General features: G+C 46.2%; 1 protein-coding gene across 1 annotated transcript; it reads left to right on the plus strand.

Moving 5' to 3' along the window:
- Positions 1–2,288: 2,288 nt before the first annotated feature.
- On the plus strand, positions 2,289–11,438 carry LOC124972691 (synaptonemal complex protein 3-like). The gene is made up of 9 exons (XM_047537193.1): positions 2,289–2,374; positions 3,191–3,336; positions 3,814–3,883; positions 4,060–4,094; positions 5,288–5,405; positions 6,648–6,747; positions 8,013–8,111; positions 11,068–11,172; positions 11,302–11,438. Exons 2-9 carry the CDS (start codon positions 3,246–3,248, stop codon positions 11,356–11,358), a joined length of 675 nt encoding a protein of 224 aa, XP_047393149.1. The 5' UTR covers positions 2,289–2,374; positions 3,191–3,245; the 3' UTR covers positions 11,359–11,438.
- Positions 11,439–26,299: the final 14,861 nt, after the last annotated feature.

Here is a 26,299-nt window from a genome sequence, read left to right on the forward strand (position 1 = left end):
CAATGTGGGCCTGCCTTTTTTAACATTGCCTTGGGGGTCTTTGCCTATGCAATGAGTAAGACAAAGCAACTGATGCTGAAAGGATTGAAAAGGAAGTAAAAGGATCTCTAGTTGCTGAGGACGCCATAGTGTGCCTGGAGTAGTACTATATTGAGTCAGTACCAACGAAAACATTAAGTGCATCTTGCAAGTTTCCATTAGAGAGAATTAGCATGCAAAGAGCAACAGCGACTCCACGCTCGCGCGTGGGCACACACACACCCTAAACAACCACTTACAAGACACATCAAAAAGGCAAAGCAAATCTCATTTATGAGAGCCACACGAGCAATATCACTAATGAAAGGAAGACATTTTGAAAAACCACGAAACACTTTTAAAAGTCACCAAAGCAGACTTGAATTAGTGGGAAGAAATCTCTCGCTCCTGGTCATGTTCTTCCCACATCATGGGCATGCTACCCTCCCCATGTTTGATTGTCAATGTAAAAGGATCCAATACAAATATCCGGGAGGGCCTTGGCCTCACCCAGATATCAGGGTGGTAGCACAAGGCACACAGAAAAGTGCAAGGATAGCTACAGAAGCACTGAAAACAAAGAGATTGACCGGCCCCTGCCATAACCCAGTACACTCCAATCTGCCACAGTTCAGCCCCTGGGTACTGAGGTGGAGTACACAGACCGCCCAATGGAACACGAAAGAAAGTCCAGAAAGAGACTCGAGATGGCCTAGGAATCGGGGGAATTGCTAGGGGAGTAACTTTTCCGATGGGCAGGGACAAAGGATGGCTTTTGAGGAAGTTAGCTGGCAGTGGGGAAGTAGACGGACGCTCTTCAAGTAATGGGAATGGGAAACTGGAATTTCCACCTGGGATGGAAAAAACAAAAAAAAACAACTGGATCTGTGCACGGCATCGAGTGCCAAAATCGATTATTGATGAACACAGTCCAGAGAATGCCCAATACAATTTTAAACCCCTCTTTAGGAAACGGAGAACTTTGTATGACTTCAGAGAGAAGACGAAACTATTTCACAGATGTGGTACGGAAAAACACAGCCATCAAGACCGATATCACCATATAGAAAGCACGTCTTCACATCTGACCAGAAAACAGGGCCTCGAGGAGAAAAAGGTTCTGTTCATCCTCAGGGGTACTGAAATGAGAAAGGAAACACGAGTGGTCAGTGAGTGTACAAGAATGCTCCATCTTTTTGCCATCGGACCCACAGACAAGAAGACATACAGAGCTATCACTCTGCATCCATTGGAAAGGCGACATTAAGAAACGTTGGTGAGTGTGTGTAACACAGGACGTTCAGTTGGCCCTAGGGGTTACACCCGGGAAATGTTGGAAAATACTGGAAGAGGGGAAGGGCTGCTGCAAAACGAAACTAAATCTCTATCTCACCCTGCCCAAACTCAACTCAAAGTGGATCAAGGACCTAGGAATTAGACCAGAGACCTTAATAGAAGAAAAAGTAGGTTCAAATCTTCCTCATGTTGGCTTAGGAACTGACTTTCTTAAGTCTCTGAAAGCCCAAGAGGTAAAATTAAGAATCAACAAAAAGGATGGCTTCACTAAAAAGTGCTTCTCAACAAAGGAACGATATGTAATTGAAATAACAGTAACAACCCTTTCACAGGAGCCCTGCCTTGCAGCACACTAACCAGAAAGGGGCTGAAGAGCCCTGGTGTACCCACAGTGGCACAGGTCGCCACAGGGAACACAAGCGCAGGGGGGGAGGAGCAGTAGTTCACTAGCATGGTAGTGTAGTAGTCTACCATTGGTGGGAAGCCACTGTTGAACGAAAGTGGAAGTGGCAGAAGAGCATGTGTAACACAAGAGCATCAGCGGTGATGCCGCAAAGGGGCGGAAAGGACGGCCTGGCTGCGTAAGTACTCAGGTTCCAGCAGGCCTTTCGCCACATCTTTGAATAGGGGAAGGGCTGCCCGAGGCACCAGGTTCACCCGCCAGGGCGCCTCTCCTGCAGGGAAGACTGGAGGGAAGGCGGCAGAGGGACACGGTAGGTGCTGCCCAGTGGTCGTCTGTGCTTCCCGCTGAGGGGCAGGTCCGCAACCCTCCTGTGCGTGCCCTGCGCTCAAGGGGTCAGGAGCCGGGCTGAGGCGATGCGAAGGCTTGGCGACAGAGGGCCCCCGCGAGCAGCAGCGCCCAACTGCGCTGCACCAGGCCTCCGCTGGAGGGGCGGGGCGGAGCTGCTGGGGGCGTGGCTCCGCGCGGCCCCGCCTCCCGCATGCGCAGGGCGCCAGCCAATCAGCGAGCGAGGCGCCGGCAGAGGACCGGCGGGCTGCTGACACGCGCAGGAGGCCGAGGCCCTCAGAGGAGCGTCGCGGTCGCGGGTCGCCCAGCTGGGTGAGGGGTGGGGGTCGTGGACCCCGCGGTGAGGCGCCGGGCCTGGGGCGGTGGGATCGGCGTGCGTTTGCGCGGGGGCGGACGCTGTGGATCGCGGGTAGGGCCCCGGCCGAGGTGTGAGGTGGCGTCGCCCGGCATCGCCCGGCATCGCCCGGCATCGCCCGGCATCGCCCGGGCTGGGGTGGGAGAGGGCCCCGAGGGCGGCCCGGGCGCGCGGCCCCGATGGGATGTCCGGAGGGTGTGGGCGAGGCTGGAGGCCGAGGCGGGAGGATCGGGCCCGGCCGCCCGTCAGCAGGGCACGCGCGGGGCCCCTGAGGCGCCCCTGGGACTTGCACCACGGACAGGGGCAGTGTCCTCCCGAGGGTGTGCATGCAGGTCGGGTGCCTGCAGAGGGCTCCCTTCCCACGGACCTGGCTGGGGAGTCCTGTAGTGTGTGGGCCGGGCCTCCGTCTGCCCTCAGGGTCTGTCCTCCACAGCGGCCGCCGGCCTGGGAGCCTCGGGGCCTCGGGGCCTCGGGGCCTCGGGGCCTCGGGGCTTCGGGACCGGAGTGGCGAGAACCACCGAGGGGCCTGAGATGGAGGGGAGCGGGGCTGGTGGGGCTCCACACCCAGCCCTCCCGCAGCGGGACGGGACGGGACGGGACGGGACGGGACGGGACCCTGGTCATCAGGAGGTGTAGGGACGCGACCCGGCCGCCATCCTCCAGGTCCCGCCCGGCTCCAGCGCGCATGCGCGCCCCAGGACACGCGGCCGCGCCCTTCTCCGGCCAGACACCCGTTGCCCTGTGGCTCCTCTGACTCCTCCCGCCTTCTTTAGTGCGTCCCTGCCCTCTCGAGGTTCCAGAGTCGGTGCAGCGCGGGTGGCCACGGCCATGGCGCCCACGGCAAGGAAGAGCTTGGGGAGAGCTGCCAAGGCCCCGGTGGAGGCTCCGGACCTGTCCGTCTATGACTTCGACTGCCCAGGTGACAAAGGCTCCTGGCCCAGGGGGCCCCTCCAGCGGGGAGGCTCCGCTCTGCGCGCCCCAGGGGCGGCTGGTGCCCCTCCCGCCGGGCAGGTGCAGCCCTTGGGCGGATGGAGACCCCCTGGTCCTGGGTTGTGGCCGCCCCACGTTTCCAGTTTCCAGCGCCGAGAAGGCCCTGCTCCCCTTTTCCCGCTCCCCTGGGCCCCTGCAGCCCTCACTTCCCGCTTGCCCCAGGTGCCGGACGTGCTCTACCCCCCACCCCCACTTTGGCCCTTCACAGATGCCTGCTTAAAGTGGTCCCAGGCCCTGACCTGCACCCAAGGGATTCCACCTCTGTCTGTCTGTCATCTGCTCCAGGAACCTTTCCTTGGCCTGAGGAGCCAGGGGAGATCGCACAGGGAAGGGGATTTCTCCTGCAGGAGCCCTCGAAACAGCACGCGTCCTTCAAAAGTATCTTTCCTCTCTCTTTTCAATGCAGCAAGCAGTTCGGGAGTTGATGACAGTTGGGAGGAGAGTTCTTTGACAGAAGGACACGAGCAAGACCTGAGGTAATGCGTTCAAAGCAATTTTTGCCCACTCGCCACATAGGATGATTTCAGAAGAGTGGGCCTTCTGCTCGCACAGCACCCTGTCGACCTAATGTGCTTGGCCTCCGGTCCTTCTTCCTAAGCAGGGTGGTGTTTTGCCTGCCTGCGTTTAAAATGCTGATGTAATTTCTTCACAGGAATGAACTACAGAATATGTTGGCAAAGTTTCAAGGTAAGTCATGGGGAGCTATTTATAGTTTAAGTGAAGGGTTTCAAATCAAAGCCATTTATCCAAGGAAATATTAGTCTAATCGGAGGACCACAGGACCATCTTGAACACCTTGGTCTCAGAGGCAGGATGTTACACAGTGTGGATCAGTTGGACTTTGTAGATTCTCTTACGCATTTTAATTGTTGGTGTGGACAGCATGGTGCTTGCAGTCCTCAGGTAAGAGTGTGGTGCTTTTGTCCTGTACCCTGGGAAACGTGAAAAGAAAAGTGGGTGAAATAACCTGTACTCCACGTTAGGTTGCACAGTGAGGGTTACATCTCCCTGAAATATTCCACACTTTATTTCGGTTATTGTGCGTGACCGTCCCATTTCTTCTCTTTGGTCCGGGAGCAGTGAAGGTGGAATCCTCTCTGCCGTCTCCTCACTGTTTATTGACATCAATAACCCTGGTAGTGGAGGGCCGAAGCCAACATTGTTAGAATGTGAGTGTCAGATGCCGAGTCTAATCCTCGTTTGAAATTGCTGTGACTGATGTTAGTTACACTAACTGTTTTGGTGTCAGACTCCTAGACCAAGAGCCAGAATCAGTTTAGGTTCTTTTGCCTTGATGTAGCCAGCATGTAGAAATGATCCATGAGTACATTTATTCTTTCCCTTAAACTGTTGTGGTCTTTGTCCCGTAGTTTTATTTCTTCAGGAGCCTGACTGGTAAACTGAAATAGAGTTTTCTTGTTTTCATGTGCAAATAATTATCCGTGTGCCTTTGAGCCCTTGGTTGTGAAAGGGCTCAAATTTTGTGTTATCCGTGAAGCGGTCTGGCCACGTTCCCTCTAAAGGCGACCTTGAGTTGGAGGATATTTTTTACATCGGTTAAAAACTAGCTTTGTAAGTGTTTTCCCGTAAAGACATTAGACGCTGTCTCTTGAGACCCCGTCTGTATGTTTTGGAAAATAGAAGCCGTTTTTCCTTACCACGTTTTACATCCAGAGTGTGAAGACTGACGTGCAGGTGTCAAAATTCAAATCGATGTACTGGCCACCATTGATTTTCACTCGCTGAAGGGAAGGAAGCACATGGTCTTGCCTTGGACCGAGATGCCTGCTTGTTGACACTGAGTGTCCCTCAGACTGCCAAACCCAGATTACCTCATTGGCTTGACGCTGCATGTTAACAGGGATATGTTTTCCACGTAGGGGACATCAAGAAGCTTCTTCAGGCAAAGAGGAAAAGCTTCAAAATGAGCATCAGTGCTTCGGTCAAAACCATTAAGCAGAAGATTGAGCATGTTCTGAAAAAACAGCACCAGCAAAGGTAAGGTTGTTGGTATTGTGGGGCCAAACAGTTGTGTCCTTTGCTAGTATCCATGGGTACACACTACTCAAGAGATCTCGATGGTCTTCTCTTTGTTGGAACCGATATGGTAAAGCAAACTACTGGGCTTGATTTTTCTCTAGAAAATAATTTTTCTCTTTTCCTATGTCCTTGCATGAGGATGGAACTGAGCTTAATTTCTTAGAGGTCAGTCAATAAAAGATGACCTTTTCTGTCTCTTCAGGTTGCAATTGAATTTCCTTAATGGGAGGAAGTGAGTACTCATTCCGTGGAAGTTTGCTTTATTAAAATCAAACAAGTCACTGGGCGCAGGGACACATGCCTGTAACCCCGGCCACTCGGGAAGCTGAGGCAGGACAATTGCAATTTTCTGGTCAGGCTGGACAACTTAGTGAGGCCTTGCCTCCAAATCAAAATAAAACAAAGGGCTGAGGATGGAGCTCGGCGGTAGAGCGCCCTGGGTTTTATCCCCTGTACCCCACCCCCAACTTTTTTAAGTTAAATATCTGAGACCATTACTCGCTTCCAAGTTAAGTGTATTTCGTAGTAGCGACAAAGGTAGATCTTCCTTTGTGAATAATGTGTACATCTGCTGCATGGTGCGGGCACGGTGGCGTGCATCTGAAATCTAGCACTACAGCAGGTGGGACGGCAGGATCACTGGACCCCACGAGTTCGAGACCAGCCTGGGCAACACGGTGAGACCCTGGCTGAAAAGGAAACAAACAACAACGACAACAAAAACAAATGGATTGAATGGGGTTTCACCAGTGTTTTGCACAAAGTCCTTCTTGGGACCAAGTGGGGGGAAATGAAACATGCCTGCTTGGAAATCTTTGACGATGAACGTGAATGCGTATGATGTCCTCAATCAATGTATGATGCAGAAAAAAGATTATAGATAAAAATCTTCTTTTCGCTGAAGTGTATTTTCATGGAATGTTTGTATAATGTGGTAAATTTGCTGAGTTTTCTGGAGCCAAGGCACGTGGAGATCTCTCTCAGTGAGATAGGAGCCAGTGTCCTTGGAGTAAAGCTAAGTCACCGACCTTATTTTTTCCCATCTCCCCTCAGAAGATTTAGCTGATCTTTTGCCCCTCTTCCATTACTGGTACAAATCATGCCAACTCAATTTTGTTTTGAATGCTTTGTTTTGTTTTGTGTTTTTACTTCTTTCATACTGTTATGGAATATCATAGTGCTTATAATTCTCTTTTCCAGGGAGGAGCTTTATGAAGAATATTCTCAGCAGTTTGCGACTTTGGTTCAGATGTGGAATCTAGATGTGAAGAAAGTCAAGGAACAAGGAGAAAAATTAGCTGTTGGTATCAGACTTAGCTTTACGATTACCCGTTTGTATCACAGTCTCGAGTAGCCACAGTTCATGCAAAACACTCAGGAGGGAAGGTAGAGGGCAGGAGGCTAGCTGGGCAAAGGTGGGTGGAGGAGTTGGTGATGGGAGACTGGGATTGGTCCCCTTGGGATTGCTTGTGCTTCCTTAGAGAGGCGGTTAGTAAGGATGGGGAGCAGTCGCTGCCTTCAGGGCAGAGGAGAAGGCAGGGAAAATTTTCCTGTGAGTGGGCCAGCGGAAGGACTAGGGCAGCAGAAATGCCAAGTGGCGATTGGTGCCAACTCTGGCGTGTGACCTAGGGAGCATGGGTTTAAAGTGAAGCCGGTTGGCGTGGTCGTGGCCGAGCAGCTGGAGTTGGATTTTCCTGGATTGGGAGTGGGTGCCGGGCATATATGCAAGCGTGGAGGTCCGATGACTGACCGCGTAATGTAAGCTGGGACGGAAAACAAAGGGCGGCCAAGGGCCTGGGAGACTGCACAGCGAGAAGCGCTCGGTTCAGTAGCTGCTGCAGCCCGATAGGCTACTGAGCTGCAGTTCTAAACACAGGGACCTCCAGAGGTAGGGAGGCAGTGGCTGGACGGTGAGAAACCAGGGAAGCAGTGTGGTTCAGTGGCCAGGAACCTGGACTCTGCAGCCTCAGTGTTTGGGATAAAGGTCTGTTGTGACCAACCCTAGTTGTGAAACCATCGACAAGTCAGTTATCTCCATGGGGCTGTCCCATGCTAAGAGGACTTAACCTCACGGGGTTGTTTTGAGCACTAAATGAGTTCCTTCTGGGTAAGCGCATTCAACCTGGCTCAGAAACGGTACCCGGTGTGTGACACCCGTGTAGTCCTGGGCTATGAATAGCATTATGGAGAGTCTGTGGTTATCGGGATTGGCAGACGTAGAAGGTTCCTACCTCAGAGCACAGCTAGTGACCGGGGATCCGTCAGCATCATGGGCGGAGGGAAACAAAGTCCACCATTACTGGAAGCCTCTCACATGTGGTTCTTCAGATCTTCAAGACCTGAGCCATGTGTATCAGACGTTGTTAAAAAGGGACATCACCCACTAAGTGTACAGGAGGCACTTTCCGTACCTAGTTTCCTCTAGGATTGCTGAACACGTGATGGAAGCTTGCTCATGCTGTTAAATGAGGAAATAGACACAGTGTATCTCTGAATTACTGTGTTTTGGTAAGTTTCAGGCTTTTCTCCAATTGTTATTACACCTTTCTCTTTTTGTACTTGTAGAGTATCTTCCAGCAACAACAAAAGGCTTTCCAACAATGTCAACTTGTTCAGAGCCAGAAAATGAAAGCCTTTAGAGAGTTATGTGAGCAGTTCTTGGAGGTCTGTCATGTTTGGTAACACACGATATCCCCCCCAACTGTGTCTCTCTCTCCCCTTCCCTCTCCCCCCCCTTCTCTCTCTCTCTCTCTCTCTCTCTCTCTCTCTCTCTCTCTCTCTCTCTTTTCTCTCTCTCTCTATTATGTTTGAAGATTCTGTTTTCTGAAACATCCACAATAGATTTTTAAAATATGATCCTCATATTACTATTGTACCAGGCACTTTGTAGTTTGAATTCTTACCGATGCTAATTATAAAAAACCAGGGCCTTGGGGCTGTGGTCGTGGCTCAGTGGTAGAGCACTTGCCTAGCACAGGTCAGGCACCACCACATAAGAAGAAATAAATAGATAAAATATCGGTATCGTGTCGATCTAAACAAAAACCAAAAACATTTTTAGAAAAGAGCCCCTGTGATCATTTTAAGTTTATCGCAGTGTGCTTATGGTTATTTCTTCACTCTTTTTTTCTAGTGCACTAAGAAAAACATTAAACATCCTTTCCAATCATCCTGTGTGTACTGGGAGTTGAAGATGCTCTTTTCCTTTCCAGACCTGTGTTAAACACTTGTGCTTTCACCTCTGAGTCTCTGAAGCGTTTCTCGTGTGACATTGTCGTTCCACTTTAATCCACATGCTGAACGAGTTTTTCCTTTTAGGATTTGCTCATGGTGGTAGGTGTCACTTAGGACAGGAATTGGTAAATTGTCGATATTACCCAGAGTCATATGTACCACCAAGGAGTTTTCCTGAGAGTTCAACCCTGGCTCTTGGACCCACGGTCTGTTGCTTAGCGGAGTGGTGAGACATGAAAGTAGGAAGTCTAGCCCATCGTGGGCACTTTGATGCACACCTGTAATCACAGCGAGTTGGGAGACTGAGGCAGGAGGATGGCAAGTTTGAGGCCAGCCTCAGCAACTTAGCCAGACCTAATCACAAAGTTAAAAAAAAAAATCGGAAGGGCTGGGGATGCAGTGTGATGTTTTCACGTCCCTGGGTTCGATCCCCAGTACCACGAATAAAGAGAATGAAGTGGGAAGTCTATACGTCCTTCTTTACCGAATATTCCATGACACATTTGCTTTTTTTGTTATGGAAGGGACTGCAAATTACCCCACATGGCAGCTTGCATTCATGAGACAGGGCCCGGATGTGCAAGAGAATGAAAAAGTAAGTGGAAGGCTAACAGCTTGTGGATTGAGAATTATCTGCTGTCACCGGTGCATCTTAGCAAATTGTTCTCCGAGGCATTGGCCTCTGCTTTGTGCAGGGACATACTTAGGCCGCACTCAGTGAAGGGCTGTGCACTGTTCTGCCCCTTTTTCCTTTTTAAGACAGGATGTATTTTAATCTCCTGTTCACATTCATGTCGGAATCCCCCTCCTCCAAACGGGGATGGTCCCAAAACCCTAGTTTAAACAAGGTCATTCTTTACACTTGCATGAGGAGCTTGCACGAGCGCATGCATGCACAGGTAGGCACCTACACACATGCGCTTGCGCACGCCGACCCACACAAGGGGATGCAAAGGAGTCATTTTTAAGTGCTGCTAATGTTCCGTGAGAACTGCGTATTAATGGGCACCCAGGTTCAGGGCAGGCATTCTTCTCAGTGCTAGTGCTAAATGATGCTGCTTGGGCAGAAACGTGACCTATTTGGCCTCCTGCATGCCGTTATCCTTCCCATCCAGTTACCGGTAGGCCTGACGTTTTCACCTCTCCAGTGATAACTGGCATCGCCTGTGAGTCCTTGCTGCTCCTGCTGCTGCCCTACTTCTGGATCATCACCCTTCACTTGTATTAGTAAACTTTGATCTGGGTTCACTCCTCTCAGTCATCCTTCGAGGTCTGTAATATTACCTGCCTGAAACAGCCCACCTGTCTTCTAAAACTGTCACTGACATCCCCATCTACACTGTGGATATGTGGATCCCCACTGGTAACATGGGGCCCTTTGAAGCCTCATTCACACCACTATTTCCTTCCTCCCACCTCTCCAGGTCGATGACTTCCTCCGAAGTAACTCACGTTCCTTCCTTCTGTGCTTCGCTCTTGCTCTTCCCCTGGGAAACTTTCCACCTGTCTTCCTTACTTCTTGAGGTCTTATTCATTTGCTGACTTAGTGGGCACGGGTCTCCAGTTTAGCCACATAGCCAGCGTGTCGCCCTCGGTTTTTTCTTTACATAAGCTCGCTTATGTCGCCAGAATATGGCACATGAGCGTGTATTCAGTTTGTCATTCCTCCACGGCACTGAACACGTGGTTTTCCTAGTGAAGTTGAGTCTGACGATTTTTTTAAATGACTGCAAAGATTGAAATCTGCGAGTTTTGTTGTCCATGAGTCGAGGAGGTGATTCTCTAGACATTCTCTAGGTATTCCCCCTGGGGGAGTCATGCTGCATTGCCTACTGGTGGCAATAGGATGGGTTCACACCCTGTGATTTCAAATACGATAGGGAACGTCCACATTATGGCATGGATTCACGTCAGGTGGCACTCTCTCTGTGTTCCTTGTTGACCCTGAAAGTTCCTCGTCTTTTTGCAACACAGTGCCAGGCCTCTATCATGGCAGTCTTCCATTCAAATCACACATTTTGCTGTTTCTCAGGTGGATATTTTGGTCTTCCTGTAGTACGTAGACTATTTTCGATGCAGCACTAATAATGACCATCACTTGAATTTTAACCTGTCCTCCTTCTGAAGTACAGCTGCTCTGCTGACATCCATGACGGGAGATGAAGGGGGTGATTTAAAAAGAACCTGCGGGACTTGGGTTATTGTTCTTGCCTGTTGGGTAGAGCACTTGCCTGGCATGGGAGAGGCACTGGGTTGGACCCTCAGCACCACGTAAAAATAAAATAAATGCATTGTGTCAACCTCCAACTAAAGCAAAATATTTTAAGAGATGAATAAATGAAAAAAAAAAAAGGTTAAAAAAAAAACCCTGGGCTTTCTGTTGTAGAGTCTGCAGGACCTAGAGGAGAATCAGGGAAACGTTCTTGCTGGTAAACAAAGTGAACTTAGAAAACAGATGGCCATCTTGCAAACGAAACTTATGATGGAATCGGTAAGTATGGAGATGTAAAGTTGACCTCTGAGGACTGGTTTCAGCACCAAAAGGGTTTGTTTGCTAGAGTATGGATAATGTTTACACGACTATTGTACAAATGTTTCCTTATCTCCTTTCCCCTAACAGCAGCAGGAGGTGAAGACCAGTGCTCGAAAATCTCTTCTATCCCTGTTATTCTCGTGATGCCTTGAAGAAAGCAGCTCAACCCAAGTGATACGATACAGTCTTAAAATTATCTGCATGAGCCCGGCGTGGCTTGGAAGTCTGGTTGGAATGATCATACCCTCTAGGTTCACTGGTCTGTTAAGTGCGGGCTCCCTTTCTATCTAGACACAAACGAAACCTGAAGAGCTGAGTGAGAGCTGTTGAAAAGCCAGGCGTATGAAGTTTCCGGGCCTTTGGTAATACTGCTGGCTTTTGATGCCTGACACTGCCAACGAACTGTTAGCAATAAAGATGATTTCACGTTAGCGCTGGTGTCAGTGTGTTTGCATCCGTCCCCAAACGTAGAATGCCCAAGCATGGAAGGTCACCGTGTCCCTGCTTAAGGGGAACAATGAAAGAGACACAATCGCTTCATGTATATGCTCCTGTGAGGTCTTATGAAGAGATACAGACTCTATTCAAGTGAAAACAAGATTTCAAAGGAAAAATATTCTATAGGCTTCCAGGGCTTATTAAAAGGCAGTATGCGTTGGTGCCCCAGGACCTAGCTGCTTAGAATTTACCAAGACACCAGAGTCAGTTGTATAAACTATCAGCCATGAGATGCAGAACACACACACCTGGAATGCCATTCAATCGATTTGGGGACCTAATAAATGACTCGTGCCCTTAGCATTGATTAGAAGTACATAAGAGAACATAGACAACACTGTTTTACTTATGGTGTCAATATCTCACCCTTTTCCAAGGAGATACGTTAACCATAAGGATTTTCCCCCCTTGCTTGATAGTTAGTCAGTCTATGGATCCTCGATTATATATTTATCTGCAGATGAGAAAAGTTAATTCCTATACCTGGTCTTTTATAATGTGAGTTTTTTTAAAAGCTCATTGCAAATGAAACGCTCGAGGGGAAATGGTTGATTGAATAAAGGTGACGTTGTAGTTTACATCCGTGTGCTCCTGAAAGTGAAGGTGTCCCAGAGGTACCCAGCGAGCTCCCTGGGTTTCAGTGGCTTCCGGTATTAGAGGAAAGGCGAAACGGTAGATAAGGGGTGTGTGAACAACATTTGTGGATGGGGAGGGTCGCTGATGCTCTTAGGCATCAGAGACAGCTGTCTCGGGGCTCAGGTTGCTTTGCCCTCCAGTTCTGTGATTCGATCACTGTCCCGCTGTTTGTCCTGTTCAGTGAACGGTGCTCAAGAGCTCACACAGGTTGTGAGGGAGATGCCAGCACATGGAAGGGGAAGGGAATCTGGAATAGCATATACAGCACATCCTCATTTCTTCATTCCCTATTCCCCAGACCACAGACCACCTCTTAGTGTTTCCTGGCACGTTCTGGCCATGTGGCGCGCTGGGCCTCATGTGGCCTTTGGAGTCAGACAAACTCAGGCCCTAGCACTGGATAGTGCAGACCTGTCGAGTTACCCTGACTGCTCCTCAGCATCAATTTCTGTCAAAGAAGAACAAAAACAGATAACCAGCTCTGTGATGTGGAATTGTGGTTAGGGCTGCGCCTTGCTCGAAAATGACATCCGGCTATTCATTAGTTACGTTCCAGCCTCGCGCCTGGAATGTGGGGGGCTCCCAGTTAATACCTGCTGAGCGGACTGGATACTTCAATATAAATGCATTTTTACTTGAATCACTGAATTCACATTTTCTTCTCCTCTTTGGACTGCTATTACTGCAATTTTGGATGTCCTCCAGTGTTCTCGGCCTGGATTGAAAATCACTAGTTGGTGAACTAAGCACCCTTTCTTACCTATTTCCCCAAAGGAATCTGGATTCTGTCCCTGTTCTTATGGTAAAGTCATCCCCAGTTTTTTGGAATCACACCCAGCTGCCTTCCCCAAGGCCTTTCAATGGTACTCAGTCCCCAGTGGGAGGAATCCTCCTTCCTGACATCAACATTTCTTCATTTCCTTCACAAACTGGCTAGAGATTCAGTCTCCACAAAACCTTCCCTGTACTCACGGAACCAACAATTTCCTTGTGCCTACTGAGGATTTCTTCCACCTTCTGCAGACTGACTGCGTGTCATCTCGCTCATGGCTATGGGCCTGTGTTTCAGCAGAGTCACAGAAACACGCCTCGCATGTGGAAAGCGGAGGAGGTCGTGGTCCCGGAAGCAGGGGACACACCTTGAATGTCTTCTGTATCCTTCCACGGTGTCTAATGGGGTGCATTCCCACCCGTTAGCAGCAGTCACCCAGAGTGTGGACTTTGGCGTTCAACGTTGGGAGACTAGAGTTTGAACCGTGGGCAGCTGTAGCCTAATAGCAATATGAGAAAGTTACCCAACCTCTCTATCTCCTTAGTGCAATGGAGATCACACCCCGTTCATGGAGTTAATGTCAGGAAGAATGAGAGGCTGCTTGTGAAGCGTTTCATGTCGTGCTGAGGACACATCCATGTCCAATCGATGGTAGCTGCAATTGAACCCTAGGATCACGCTTGAAAGAGGTCCAAACCTTCCCTCAGGTGACTACCCATCCTGGATGGCATCAATTCCAGACGGTTTATTGCCAATGACTAATTGTCCTATGGGGGCAATGACGTGGGGCTGAAAGGATTCACAATTTGTATGATATTTTGGTAAGGGCATTTCAGCGTGATATTTTCCTTTGAGGGAGGGAGGAGCCCAAAAGGACCAAGGCAAAAAAGAGACAATGAGACAGGAATCAGTAAACTCGGAACGCCCATGCCAGGATCGGGCACAGAGCAGAAAACCTCGAGGAATCAGGCACAGAGGCAGCTGCACGGTGCTGTTCATGGGAAGGGAGCTCAGTGTTCCTGCTGTGTGCATGACTTTGTAGGGCTGTGCTTCATTCTTTTCATTGACATAACTGTGTATGTGTACAACAGGATGTTTTGAAGCACGCATAAATAGTGGAATGGCTAAATCGAGCTAATTGACATATGCGTTCCTTCGCACTTTCTAGTTTTTTGGTGAGAACACTTGCAGTCTACAATCTTGGCAATTTTCCACAATGTAACACATCGTTACAACTATACTCAGCATGTTGTCCCATAAAGCTCTTGAACCTCCTACTCCTGTATAACTGAAATCTTGTGTCCCTTGACTGACGTCTCTGCACCATCCCCTCACCCCTCGCCCGGGTGACGACTCTTCTACTCTCTGCTTCTGTTAGTTCAGCTTTTTCAGATTCCACGTGTCAGTGAGATCGCGAGGTGTTTTTTCTGCACCTGGCTCCTTTGACATAACATGACGTCTTCTTCCTTTGCCCGTGTTATCACAAGTGACAGGATTTAATTCTTTCAGTGTCTGGATAGTACTTCATTGTGTCCATAAGCCACACTTTCCTTATCCTTTCATTTCTTGACGGATACTCAGGTTCATGCCCTGTCTCCCCTCCTGGGAATAGCGCTGCCCTGACCATGGAAGTGTAGCTGTGTCATCAAGATCCTGGGTGCAGTTCTGCTAGATACATGCCCAGAAGTGGAGCTGCTGGATCATACGGTGATACCAGTTTGAATTTTTTGAGGAACTTCTGTACTGTTTCCACAAGGGCACTAATGATTTACCTTCCTACCAAGGCTGCACACGGTTTCTGTTTTTGTTTTTGTTTTCCCTCCACACACCAACACTTATCTTCTGCCTTTGAAAAATAGCTATCCCGACAGGGAGGATGCGATTTTCATTGTGGCTTTGGTTTGCATTTCCCTAACGAGTGGGAATGTCAAGCACCTTTTCAAATAGCTGCTGGCCATCTGTGTGTCTCCTGTGGACAACTATCTGTTCAAAACCGTTGCCCATTTATAATCAGATTAATTTTTGCTATTGAGTACAGTAGATTCTCATATATTTTGCATATTAATCCATTATTAGACAGATGGCTCGGAAAAACTGTCATCCACTCCGCAGAATGCCATTTGGCTCCGTAGAGTGTCACCTTTGCTGTGTAACAGCTTTTTAGTTTGCTATCAATCGCCCTTTGTTGCTTTTGTTGCCTGTGCGTTTGGTGGAAAATTCAAGAAACTGTTGCCAAGACCAATATCAAGGAAGGTTGCCCTATTCGTTTTTCTTATTAGGATCAAGTAACTTTTCCATAGGTTTAAGAATCATATGCCTTCTCATCTCTGTGAACTCTCCACTCTTAAGTATCATGCATTTTCTGTTGGATTTTACCATCTCCACAATTACTACGAATTCTTCTGAAGCAAATTCTGGATTGTAAAGTAACATTTGTGCGGTTTTACTTTTTTCCTTTATGTGTTCGTTTCATTTAGAATTTATTCTGGTATCTAATGCAGGTAATAGGTTTAATTTTGTCTTTTTCCATATTGCTATTCACTTACCCCAACACCAACTCTTACTCATTCCATATTCTCCCACTGATTCGAGAGGCCACCTCTATTGTATATCCACTCTATGCATCTGGCATTGGGATCATATATGGATATATACATATACATATAGTATATGATATATATACATATATATGTATATAGTCTACGATATATATACATATGTATGTGTATTAGTCTGTTTGTTCCATTGTTGTCTTCGTACACCCATAGCACACAATGAGAATTATAGAAACTTTTTAGGATAGGTTTAGTATCTGCAGAGATGTTTTTTCTCATCGATCCTTTTCATGGTTTCCTGCCTATTCTTGCTCATTTCTGTTTGCTAAATCAACACTAAAATCAGCCCATCTGGCCAAAAGAAAAAAGAAAAAAAAAATACCAGTATTTTCATTGTGATGGTATTAAAATTTCAAATCTCCTCTTCATGATTGACTCACCATTTCCAAAACCACGTTATGACTTTCCACGTGTTTTAAATTATTCCTTGTTTTTGTTATTGACATTTTGAGTATTTCTTGCTAAATTTATGCCTAATACTTTGCTTTCGCCGTTGTCGATGAAATCGTTCATTGTAATTCTTCCCGATTATTTTAATTTTCCATTGAATTTCTTGAGGGATTTGGTGGGCAAGTGCCTTAGGCAGCCCAGGCTCCCACCTGACATTCAACTTGAGGCACAGATGCGTGGTTGTCGGCAAAGGCAAGCTGGCCGTCCCCTGACTGAGTGGCCTCATGGCGTCTTGCCTGTTGGCCTCTCTGCATAAAGCGTCCTATGCTACTTGGTCCCTGGAGCCTGAATGGACAACTACCACCACAGTTTGCAAGGCAGCCATCCCCCCGGCCTTCATGAAATCATTACAGCAGAGAGCACCCGGCCTCCGGTGGATGTCTGAGGAGTGCCGGAGACCACAAGCCATGGACAACCCGAATCCAGAAACTTGAGGCCCCTCCGATACTCTCTTGCTTTGCCCCTCCCCCTGAGAACCCTATGGCTTCCTTTTTCATTTTTATTTCCTCTTTTTTGATATGCATGACAGTAGAGTGTATTTTGACATATTACGCCTACATGGAGTACAATTGATTCTAATTAGGATCCCAATCTTGTGGTGGTACATGACGTGGAGTCACCCTGCTCACGTATTCATACACGATCAGAGGAAGGTTATGTCTGGTTCATTCCACTGTCTTTCCTATTCCCATCCTCCCTCCCTTTCTTCTTGTGTATATGAAAACTTTTGTTTCTACGTGTTAGCTTTATTACCATTTCCTTACTGAGTGCTCTCAACATTTGTGGTGGGGTTTCCATTCATCCTTCCCTTCTGTTTTTATGTCTCTATTTGCTCTCTGTTTCTCGGATTATGTGGGCCAATGCCCCCGCCTCCCAGTTCAGCAGTGATGTTGTAGTGGGTATCTCTTGTCTTTTGGGCTGATGTTTGTATGTTTTATTAGTGAAGGTAATTTAAATGTGAGAAATGTCATTACGAATATGAGTCAAATCCGGCTCTGAGGGGAAAAAAAGGTGACCCCTTTACAGAGAGTGTGCTGTTTAATACCAGCTTCCACTGCAGAATACTACGCGCAAGAGAACAGGTTGGGGCTCAGTTACAAAGAGTGCACTTCGAGGAATGCTATCACGAGCACATTACATCTGTTAGCAAGGCTTCTGGCAACCCGTGCGTCTGGAGACTTGTATTAGAAATGCCTTTAATTGGGACATCACATAATAGAATTGAATAGCAGAAATATTTTAGTGTTTAAGGGGAATTTGAACAAAGCTGCCAGAAGACAACATTTTGTATTCGTGCGAGTGAATACATTTCCAGGGGTGGCTTCCCTCGATGTTCTCCTTCAAGCTTTTCTGATACATCCTTGCTTGTTGTTTTCCCTTAATGGACTTCAAAAACACTTTGTCTGTCTCCAGGGGGAAAAGTGGCATTTTTCTTAGGATCGTACTAAATTGACAAATTTACGTAAGGACAGCTGACTTCAAGATTTGTTCTCGTAGGTGCACAATCATCAAGCACATTTCCATAAATTTAAGAACCGCTTAAGCTGGTTACGGTAGTGCACTCCTGTCATCCCAGCAACTCTGGAGGCTGAGGCAGGAGGATCGCAAGTTCAAAGCCAGCCTCAGCAACTCAGCGAGGCCCTGAGCAACACAGCGAGACTCTGTCTCTAAATAAAAATTTAAAAGGGCTGGGGAGGAGGCTCAGTGGTTAAGAGCCCCTGGGTTCAATCCCCAGTTACCTGCCACCCCCGCCAAAAAGAAAGAAGAAAAAAAGAAAAATTCGGAACAGTTTCCATCTTTCTCTCTGGCCTCTTATTTCATGCATCGTCGTCTGTGTTCTTGTGTTAGGTTGTGGGCCTCTTCTCAATTAGACACTCTTCCTGGAGGTAGAATTCTAGGCTATAAAATAAATTGCATAGAGTATCATTTTCACATTTAGATCTTTCATTCACTTTGAATTTACTCCGGTATACAGTGTAGGTAATACACCCAACTTTCTATTTTTCTGTATGGTTCTCCAGTTACCCCTACGCCGATTTTAAAACTGCATCGCGTGCAGATTTGAAAAGCACCGATATCGCAGAACAAATTTTTGCAAGCATTTGGATCTACTTAGGCATTCTCCTTTGTTTAATTCACCTATCCGGGCAGTAATGACAGAGCAGCTTCAGTTTTCGCAATTTCACAGTGGCTTTTAATATCCGTGGGAGTGGCTCTTCTCCTGCCTTCTCACTGTTTCCTTTTGTGTATTTTCTCAAGTATGTTTGGCAGATGACCCTTAAATCAAAACTGTCTACCTTCAGAGAAAAACCTCACGGTCTCTCTGTCATGATTATATGTTATCAAATGTAATGGAAAGAACTACAGGGTCAGTCCTGTGATCCAAGACAATGGCATGGCTCCTCGGCTCATGCCTACTTCTGTGCCGTTCAGAATGCACTAGAGCTTGCCACATTTGGATTCTGGATATTTCTTGTTAAGCTTAGGCCTGGGTACCTTGGACTTGTGATTACTAATGGGATCCCTGCTACGTGTCCTCACAGCTTACTCTTACGTACACAGAGGCTTCGGTTTAGGTGGATTTTGTTACCGGATCCTTTCCAAATTCTTTCATTAGTTTCAGTGTTTTTCATGAAGTCTTCCTTTTCGCTTTGATGACCTAAATTACTTTCTCTCACCTACTTACATTGGGGAGTACTTCCTCTGCGATGTTAAGCAGTCATGATAGTAGGCGGCTTTTTGTTTCTGAGTTTAGTGGGGTATCTTCCAGTTAGTGTTTCCCCGCTCCGCAGGTTGCGGGGTCTTGAAGTGAGCGAGTTTTGTACATTTCAATAGGGTAAAGGAGCTGAGCTGGGTCGTTTGAGGAAGCTCACTCAGTACAAAACCCAAAAATGACAACTCTGAAAAAATTGCCTATTCTACATTGGCCACATTTCAAATCGACTTCCCCCCATCGGAGCACTTCAAGTGAAACAGAAGAAGCTGGGGGTGGGCATGAAGGGCAGATATTAGTAATGACACGTCCACAGTGTCATTGCTAGCCAGGCATTTGGCAGTACTTGCTGCAGTCTTGGCGAAAGGATTCCTTCGGCGGGCCTTGAAGCATGGGATTTATTGCCAGGGATATCGTGGCGGGTGTGTTAAGAGAATTTGTGTAAGAGTACTTGCAGTTAGTAAATAGAAGAAAGACTGGTGGAATAGAGGAAAGGGACAGGGGGAGGGAGGCAGGGAGGGAGAGGGGACTGAATTGTAGCGGATCAAATTCCTTGCTTGTCTTGTTATGCCAAAATGGACACCACTATTATGTGTAACTCTTCTGTACTGATAAAAAGAACCCAGAATCCTCAAAACCAAACCTAAACAAAAAATGTCTGCCAAATGAAGTTTTAAAAAATTGGCTGGAATTACTGAAAGCTCGATATATAGTCTCACGCATTTGATACCTCATTTCCAAATTTTTCTCCAACTTTCAAAGCCCTTTACTATCCTTTACTAGTCCGTGTCGGGTGTGCTAACAAATAATCGCGGCTCCACACACAGCCTGTGGCACCAGACTTCCTGGTACCATTCGATTCTGTCTCCACGCCACTGTCGTGTGCCTGGCAACGAGTCAGATTCCCTCACTTCTGTTTCTGCACTCGCAAGGTGGACGATCATCATCGCTGTCTCAGCAGGTCATCGTGACTCCTAGGCAATAGCGGATATAAAGATCAACGCAGAGGTAGGAGCACAGAACTGCTTGGTAAGGCTTGCTGCTATTATGTCCTCCTGTGTTGCTTGCAGTCCAGTTTCTTCTGTACGTTTATTTCCTCGTGAGTGACACTGAGTGCTGTCACTGAAAACAGAACATGACTTGTTTTGCCTATCGTCCAGTAAGAGTCACAGATAGAGAATTGATTTTCTGAGAAAGGACGTGTGTGCCGGGAAGGAAGTTAAAATAAACGTGACGCCAGGTTGACAATAATTTATGGTTTGACGTTATTCAAAAATCCTGCAAGACTGAACTATACGATTCATTCGCATAAATGCTTGTGCAATATTTCTACACATATTAATTCACACCCACTATATTCTGCTCGCTGTTCTAGGGCGCTAAGCTAAGAACCATAACAAAAAGTCAACAAACAAAATCCTCTATTCCTAGAGCTTGCATCCTAGTACAGGAGCAGAGAAGAAGCCACAGATGAACAAGCACACTCTGTCAATTGTGGTAGATGGGGATGAACGTCCTGCGTCCAGCACAGAAAGCAGAGCTTCCAAGATTTCCCCTACTTACAGGCTGACGAACAAGTCTCCTGTGTCATGGATGCTGGCAGACACATGAAAGTCCCGGCTCGGGGAACATCAGTCGTGTGACCAAAGGCAGAGAGTCCTGCTCTGGCCAGGCCCCCACAGCCCCGATTCCTTTTGAGGCCATTCGTGCGGGCCCAGTCGCTCGGCTGCACTTGCAGTGGGTAGAATTACGAGACAGGGAAACTGTGGGCCTGGCTGATTTCACAGCAAGTGGAAGCAACCCAGTCTCACACCGCTGGGCGATGGCCCAGGGAGTGGCCATGGCCAGGCACTCTTGCTGCACCCAGCAAGAGCATGCAGGAGGCTTGCGGCCCGTGGCGTTGCCTTTCCTAATGCCTTGAGAAAAATGCAGCAGGAACCGGAGGCCATGATTACTTAAATATTGTTGTGTTTTAGTAACAAATATAAAAACACTGCTGTCACAATTGACATAAAATAATGTTGTCTTGTGCTGGATAGTTTAATGGCTATATTTTTTAAAAAAATATTTTTAGTTGGCAATGGACCTTTATTTTATTTACTTATTTGTTTTTATGTGGTGCTGAGAATTGAACCCAGTGCTTCGCACATGCTAGGCAAGCGCTCTGCCACTGAGCCACAACCCCAGCCCAGTGTTTTATCTTTTGAGGAGATGTCCATGGTACTACTCATATGAGTGTGACCTCCAGTGTTATCCTCTAAGATGGAAGCCTTTGGTTGACGACTTCTTTTCCTGTAATCTTCAACAGTTAATTAAAGATCATGTTCAGGTAATCAGGGGCCCGTTGGTTAATATTTCCCTGGACACAGTTTGTGAGGAACCTAACAGGACTACACCTGAACCCTGTTCCTGTACTGGTGTTTGTCCTCGAGCAGGAGGCCTATCTTCTTAGGGCACGTTCATGCCCCGGAGCAGGCTTCACGTGGAATGCTGGAGGGCAAAAGCAGTGTTTTCAGATCGACTATTTCATCAAGTCAGTCATTGTAGGCACCAAGTTAACTCACCCATTGAACTACTTTTTAGGGCCACAGTGTACCTCATGAATTAAATATTGAAATAAATGAAAGAATCCAGATTGTATCCTATACTCGAAAGTCGTAACTCAATGTGAGGACAGAAAACTTGCCAACTTCCTGTCCTACAGGAAGGTGAAGGCTCCTGTATCAAGGAGTGTTTTATTTTGGCTCAGTTGTTGCCCTGGGTATTTTGACAAAGTTGGTCCTTAGGAGGCCACTGTCACCAAGTCAAGTTCTGCAGGAGGCCATCATATGAGTGTACAAATCATTCTGTCATCCCAACCTCAGTACACAAGCCCCGCTCAGTGAGTCACAGTTGTGTGCCCCCGGTGTGTAGAAGAGGACAGGGGAAACTGACCCGGAGCAAAATCCCTGTTTCTGCCCCGCTTCTTAGTGAAGCCCCTTCTCTCCAGGCCTGGGGAGGAGCACCAAGGAGGGAACCATCTTGCAGCCACTGTGCAGCTGATGGGACCAACTCCTGGCAAACCTGAGTTTGGCCCCAAACGGAGGCCCAGTAAACACACGCGGCATGACACAGAGTGTGCTTAAGTGACCAGGAGAAAAGCAAACGTGGGGAGAGGTTTACCCAGGGGACAACCGGTCGTGAAAACGCACCGACTCTCCCCAAGGCCTGCAATATGACTGCTTGCAGGACTGGATGGGAGAGACGCCTCTGGCCAGGAACTCGGAAGGGCGGGCAGGAGAAATTGTTTGCAGGCTGAACCGAGACCAGGAAAGGAGGAGTCAGAAGGTGACGTGGGGGACTGAGAATTGGCTCCCCCCGCCCCGCCCCAGAGGAGTGGAACCCAGGGGAGATCCCTCGGGCACAGTCTTCCAGTGTGGACCGGCAAGTACTGGGCACTGGAGGAGCGCTGATTTAACATCTCCAGACCGATGGGCATTTGGAGAAGATCCTGGAGCCGCCTAAGCCTGGGCCCTGCCTCCAGGAACTCAGCCCAGGGGCTCACCTCTCACGCCAGCCATCCGGAGGGTGGAGCGCCAGGCTCCAGTCCAGCCCACCTAAAACCTCCTAGAAGAGAAGCTGAGCATCTACTGAACTCCCACAGACAGAATTCGGGACGTTTCATCACGATTTTCTAAAGATTCTTTGCTCTGTTTAAGGGCGACCTCAATACCTATTCATGTTTGTTTTTTTAAACCACTTCTAGCATTTTTGAAGCCAGTTATTTTTGATGGATCAGTTTTTTGTGAACTAGGGTTTGATTAGCATTTAAAACTTTCTTGAGATGTTGAGAGGCCCCCACTCTACTCACTTATTTCTATGTGGTGCTGAGACTCAAGCCAGTGCCCCACGCGCGCCAGCAAGCGCTCCATCACTGAGCCCCAGCCCCAGCCCCCGAGCACTATATTTTAGTTTTGGGTTGTGTTCTTTCAGTTTCAATTTCAAAAAACTTTTCACTTTACTGTTGGTTTGTATTCTTTCATTTTCATTTTTAAAAATTTTTCACTTTACTGTTGGTTTGTATTCTTTCATTTTCATTTTTTAAAATTTTTCACTTTACTGTTGGTTCGTATTCTTTCATTTTCATTTTTTAAAATTTTTCACTTTACTTTTGGTTCGTATTCTTTCATTTTCAATTTCTTTTAGATTTTCTCTATTCATTTGCATTTTCCTCCTACCTGTTTCCCTCGATCCTCTGCTTTCTTCTGCTAACAGCCCATCTCTGTTGTTCTTTCACTCTTCCTTCAGGCGTTTACTTGTCTGCTCTCCTCCTCCCTCATAGTCATCACATCCTACACTGCTTCCCTTCGCTCCCCGTTCCACCATTTGAAAATGTAAATCCTATTGCAAACTTGCTGTTGCCTCAACTCAACATATGGCTTCTGCTTATTGTGATAGTTAACATTGTGGATGTCACAGCAGGAACTATTTGGTTTAATGCTGTATACTGTTTGCTTTGGTTGTTGTTATCATTTGTCTCCCCCTAAACAGCGAGGTACTGGAAACCTTCACGGACACTCTAAATCCATGGGGTAGAAACTCTGCTGCCTCAGATCCATGCTGTGAGATGGGTAGACACATAGACAACGTGGAAGAGCAAGGGAACAAATCTCCCCAAACAAACCAAGATTCTCCAATAAGAGAATCCAACGACACCACAGTGGAAGAAATGTCAGAGAAGGAGTTTAGAATGTACATATGCAAACTGATCTGCAGAGTGAAGAACGGTATTAGGAGTGAAATCAGGGAGAAAAGACAGGAAGCGAAAGATCATTTCGATAAAGAGGCAGAGATTCCGAAAAAAAAAAAAAAAAAAACAAATAAGCAAACAAAAAAGGAAACGGCGACAAGCAGAAATCCTCAAAATGAAGGAAACAATAAACCAAATTAAAAATTCAATAGAAAGCATCACCAACAGACTAGACCACTTGGAAGACAGAACCTCAGGCGATGAAGACAAAACATATAATCTTGAAAGTAGAGCTGACCATGGAGAGGAGATGGCAAGAAACCATGAACAGAACTTCCGAGAACTGTGGGATGACTCGAAAAGACCAAATAGAAGATTTCTCAGGATGGATGAAGGCGCGGAAATACAAACCAAAGGAATGTACAAGCTTTTCAATGAAATAATATCAGAAAATCTCCCAAAGCTAGAGAATGAAATGGAGAACCAAATACGACAGCCTTACAGGACCCCAAATGTACAAAATTACAGCAGCCCCACACCAAGGCACATCATAATGAAAATTCCTAACATAGGAATAGAATAGGATAGGATAGAATCTTAAAGGCCGCAAGAGCAAAATATCAGATTATGCATAGGGGGAAAACAATTTGGATCTCAGCAGATTTCTCAACCCAGATCCTCAAAGCTAGGAGGTCCTGGAATAACATATACCAAGCTCTGAAAGAAAATGGATGCCAGCCAAGAATCCTATATGCAGCAAAATGAAGCTTTGGATTTGAACAAGAAATAAAAACCTTCCATGATAAACAAAAGTTAAAAGAATTTGCAACTAGAAAGCCTGCACCACAGAAAATTCTCAGGAAAATATTCCATGAAGTTGTAATGAAAAAAAAAAAAAGTGAAAACCAGCTAATTGAGGAACTACACTAAAGGAAGAGTCCATCAAGGGAGAAACTAATTCAAATAAAAATTGGAAATAAGCCCAAATGACCAGGAATACAAATCCCATCTCAATAATAACCTTGAATGGTAATGGCCTAAACTCATCAATCAAAAGGCATAGACTGGCAGATTGGATTAAAAAACAAGACCCATCGATATGTTGCCTCCAAGAGACTCACCTCATAGGCAAAGACATCCACGGACTGAAGGTGAAAGGATGGGAAAAATCACACCACTCACGTAGATTGTGTAATCACGCGGAGGTTTCTATCCTCATATCAGATAAAGTGGACTTCAAGCCAAAGTTAATCAGAAGGGACAAGGAAGGACATTTCATACTGCTTAACAGAATTATACCTCAACGAGACATAACAACCGTCAATATTTATGCCCCAAACAGTGGAGCATCCACATACGTCAAACAAACCCTTCTCAATTTCAAGAATCAGATAGACCACCACACAATAATACTGGGCGACTTTAACCCACCTCTCTCACCCCTGGATAGATCCTCCAAACAAAAACTCAATAAAGAAGCTATGGAAGTTAAAAATACAATTGATAATTTAGACTTCACAGACATTGATAGAATTTTTTTTTATCCTTCAGTGACTGAATACACACAGCACATGGATTCTTCTCTACTATAGACCATGTTATGTAAGCTATCGCATATGTTGGCATACGGTTGTAATATTACCTTAACATATGTTTGGCATCTGTAGGGTTATTTTGATAGCTCCCGTTCCATTCATAGTTTTTGTATTCTGACTTTTTTTCTTGATTAATTATTGGAGAATAGAATAATTGTGTGTTCACTTGTATCCTGGAAATTTGCTGAATTTATCAAATCTAGATTTTTTGTTGGAGTTTACTGGGTCTTCTATGTGATGATCAAGTCATCAGGAAACAGAGTTTGATTCATTCTTTTGTTATTTGTATCCTATAAGTTTATTTATCTTGCCTGATTTCTCTGACTAGAGTTTCAAGAATTAGTTTGAGTAGGAATGGTGATAGTAGACATTCTTGTCTTGTTCTTGATTTTAGACAAAATGATTTTAGCTTTTCTATATTCAGTATGATGTTGTCTTTTGGTTTGTCACCTATGGCTTGTATGATGTTGAGGTAACTTTCTTCTATCCCTACATTCTTTAGTTTTTTTTTAAACATAAATGGGTACTGAATTTTGTCAATGGATTTTTTTCTGCATCTATTGAGATGATCATGTGATTTTTGTCCCTGATTCTATTTGTGATGAAGTATACATTTATTTACATATGTTGAACCAAACTTGCATCCCTAGGATGAATCCAACTTGATATAGTGTACAATCTTCTAAATGTGTTTTTGAATGAGATTTTCTAATATTCTATTAAGAATTTTTGCATGTAATTTAATGAGAAATATTAGTGTGTACTTTTCTTTACTTGATGTTTTTCAACCTGGTTTGTGTATCAAGGTGATACTGGCTACATAGAATGAATTTGGGGATATTCCCTCCATTTATATTTCATGGTATAATTTCAGGGGGTTAGCATTACCTCTTCTTTAAAGGTCTGGTAGAACTTAGATGAGAATCCATCTGGTGTTGGGCTTTCCTTGTTGGAAGTTTTTTTATTACTGCTTTAATCTCATTCCTTGATATTAGTCTGTTTATATCTTTGATGCCTTGTTGGTTCAATTTGGTAGGCCATATGTGTTTAGAAATTTGTCAATATCTTCTAGATTTT

The sequence above is a fragment of the Sciurus carolinensis genome, chromosome X (assembly GCF_902686445.1).
Source record: "Sciurus carolinensis chromosome X, mSciCar1.2, whole genome shotgun sequence".
Taxonomy (NCBI): domain Eukaryota; kingdom Metazoa; phylum Chordata; class Mammalia; order Rodentia; family Sciuridae; genus Sciurus; species Sciurus carolinensis.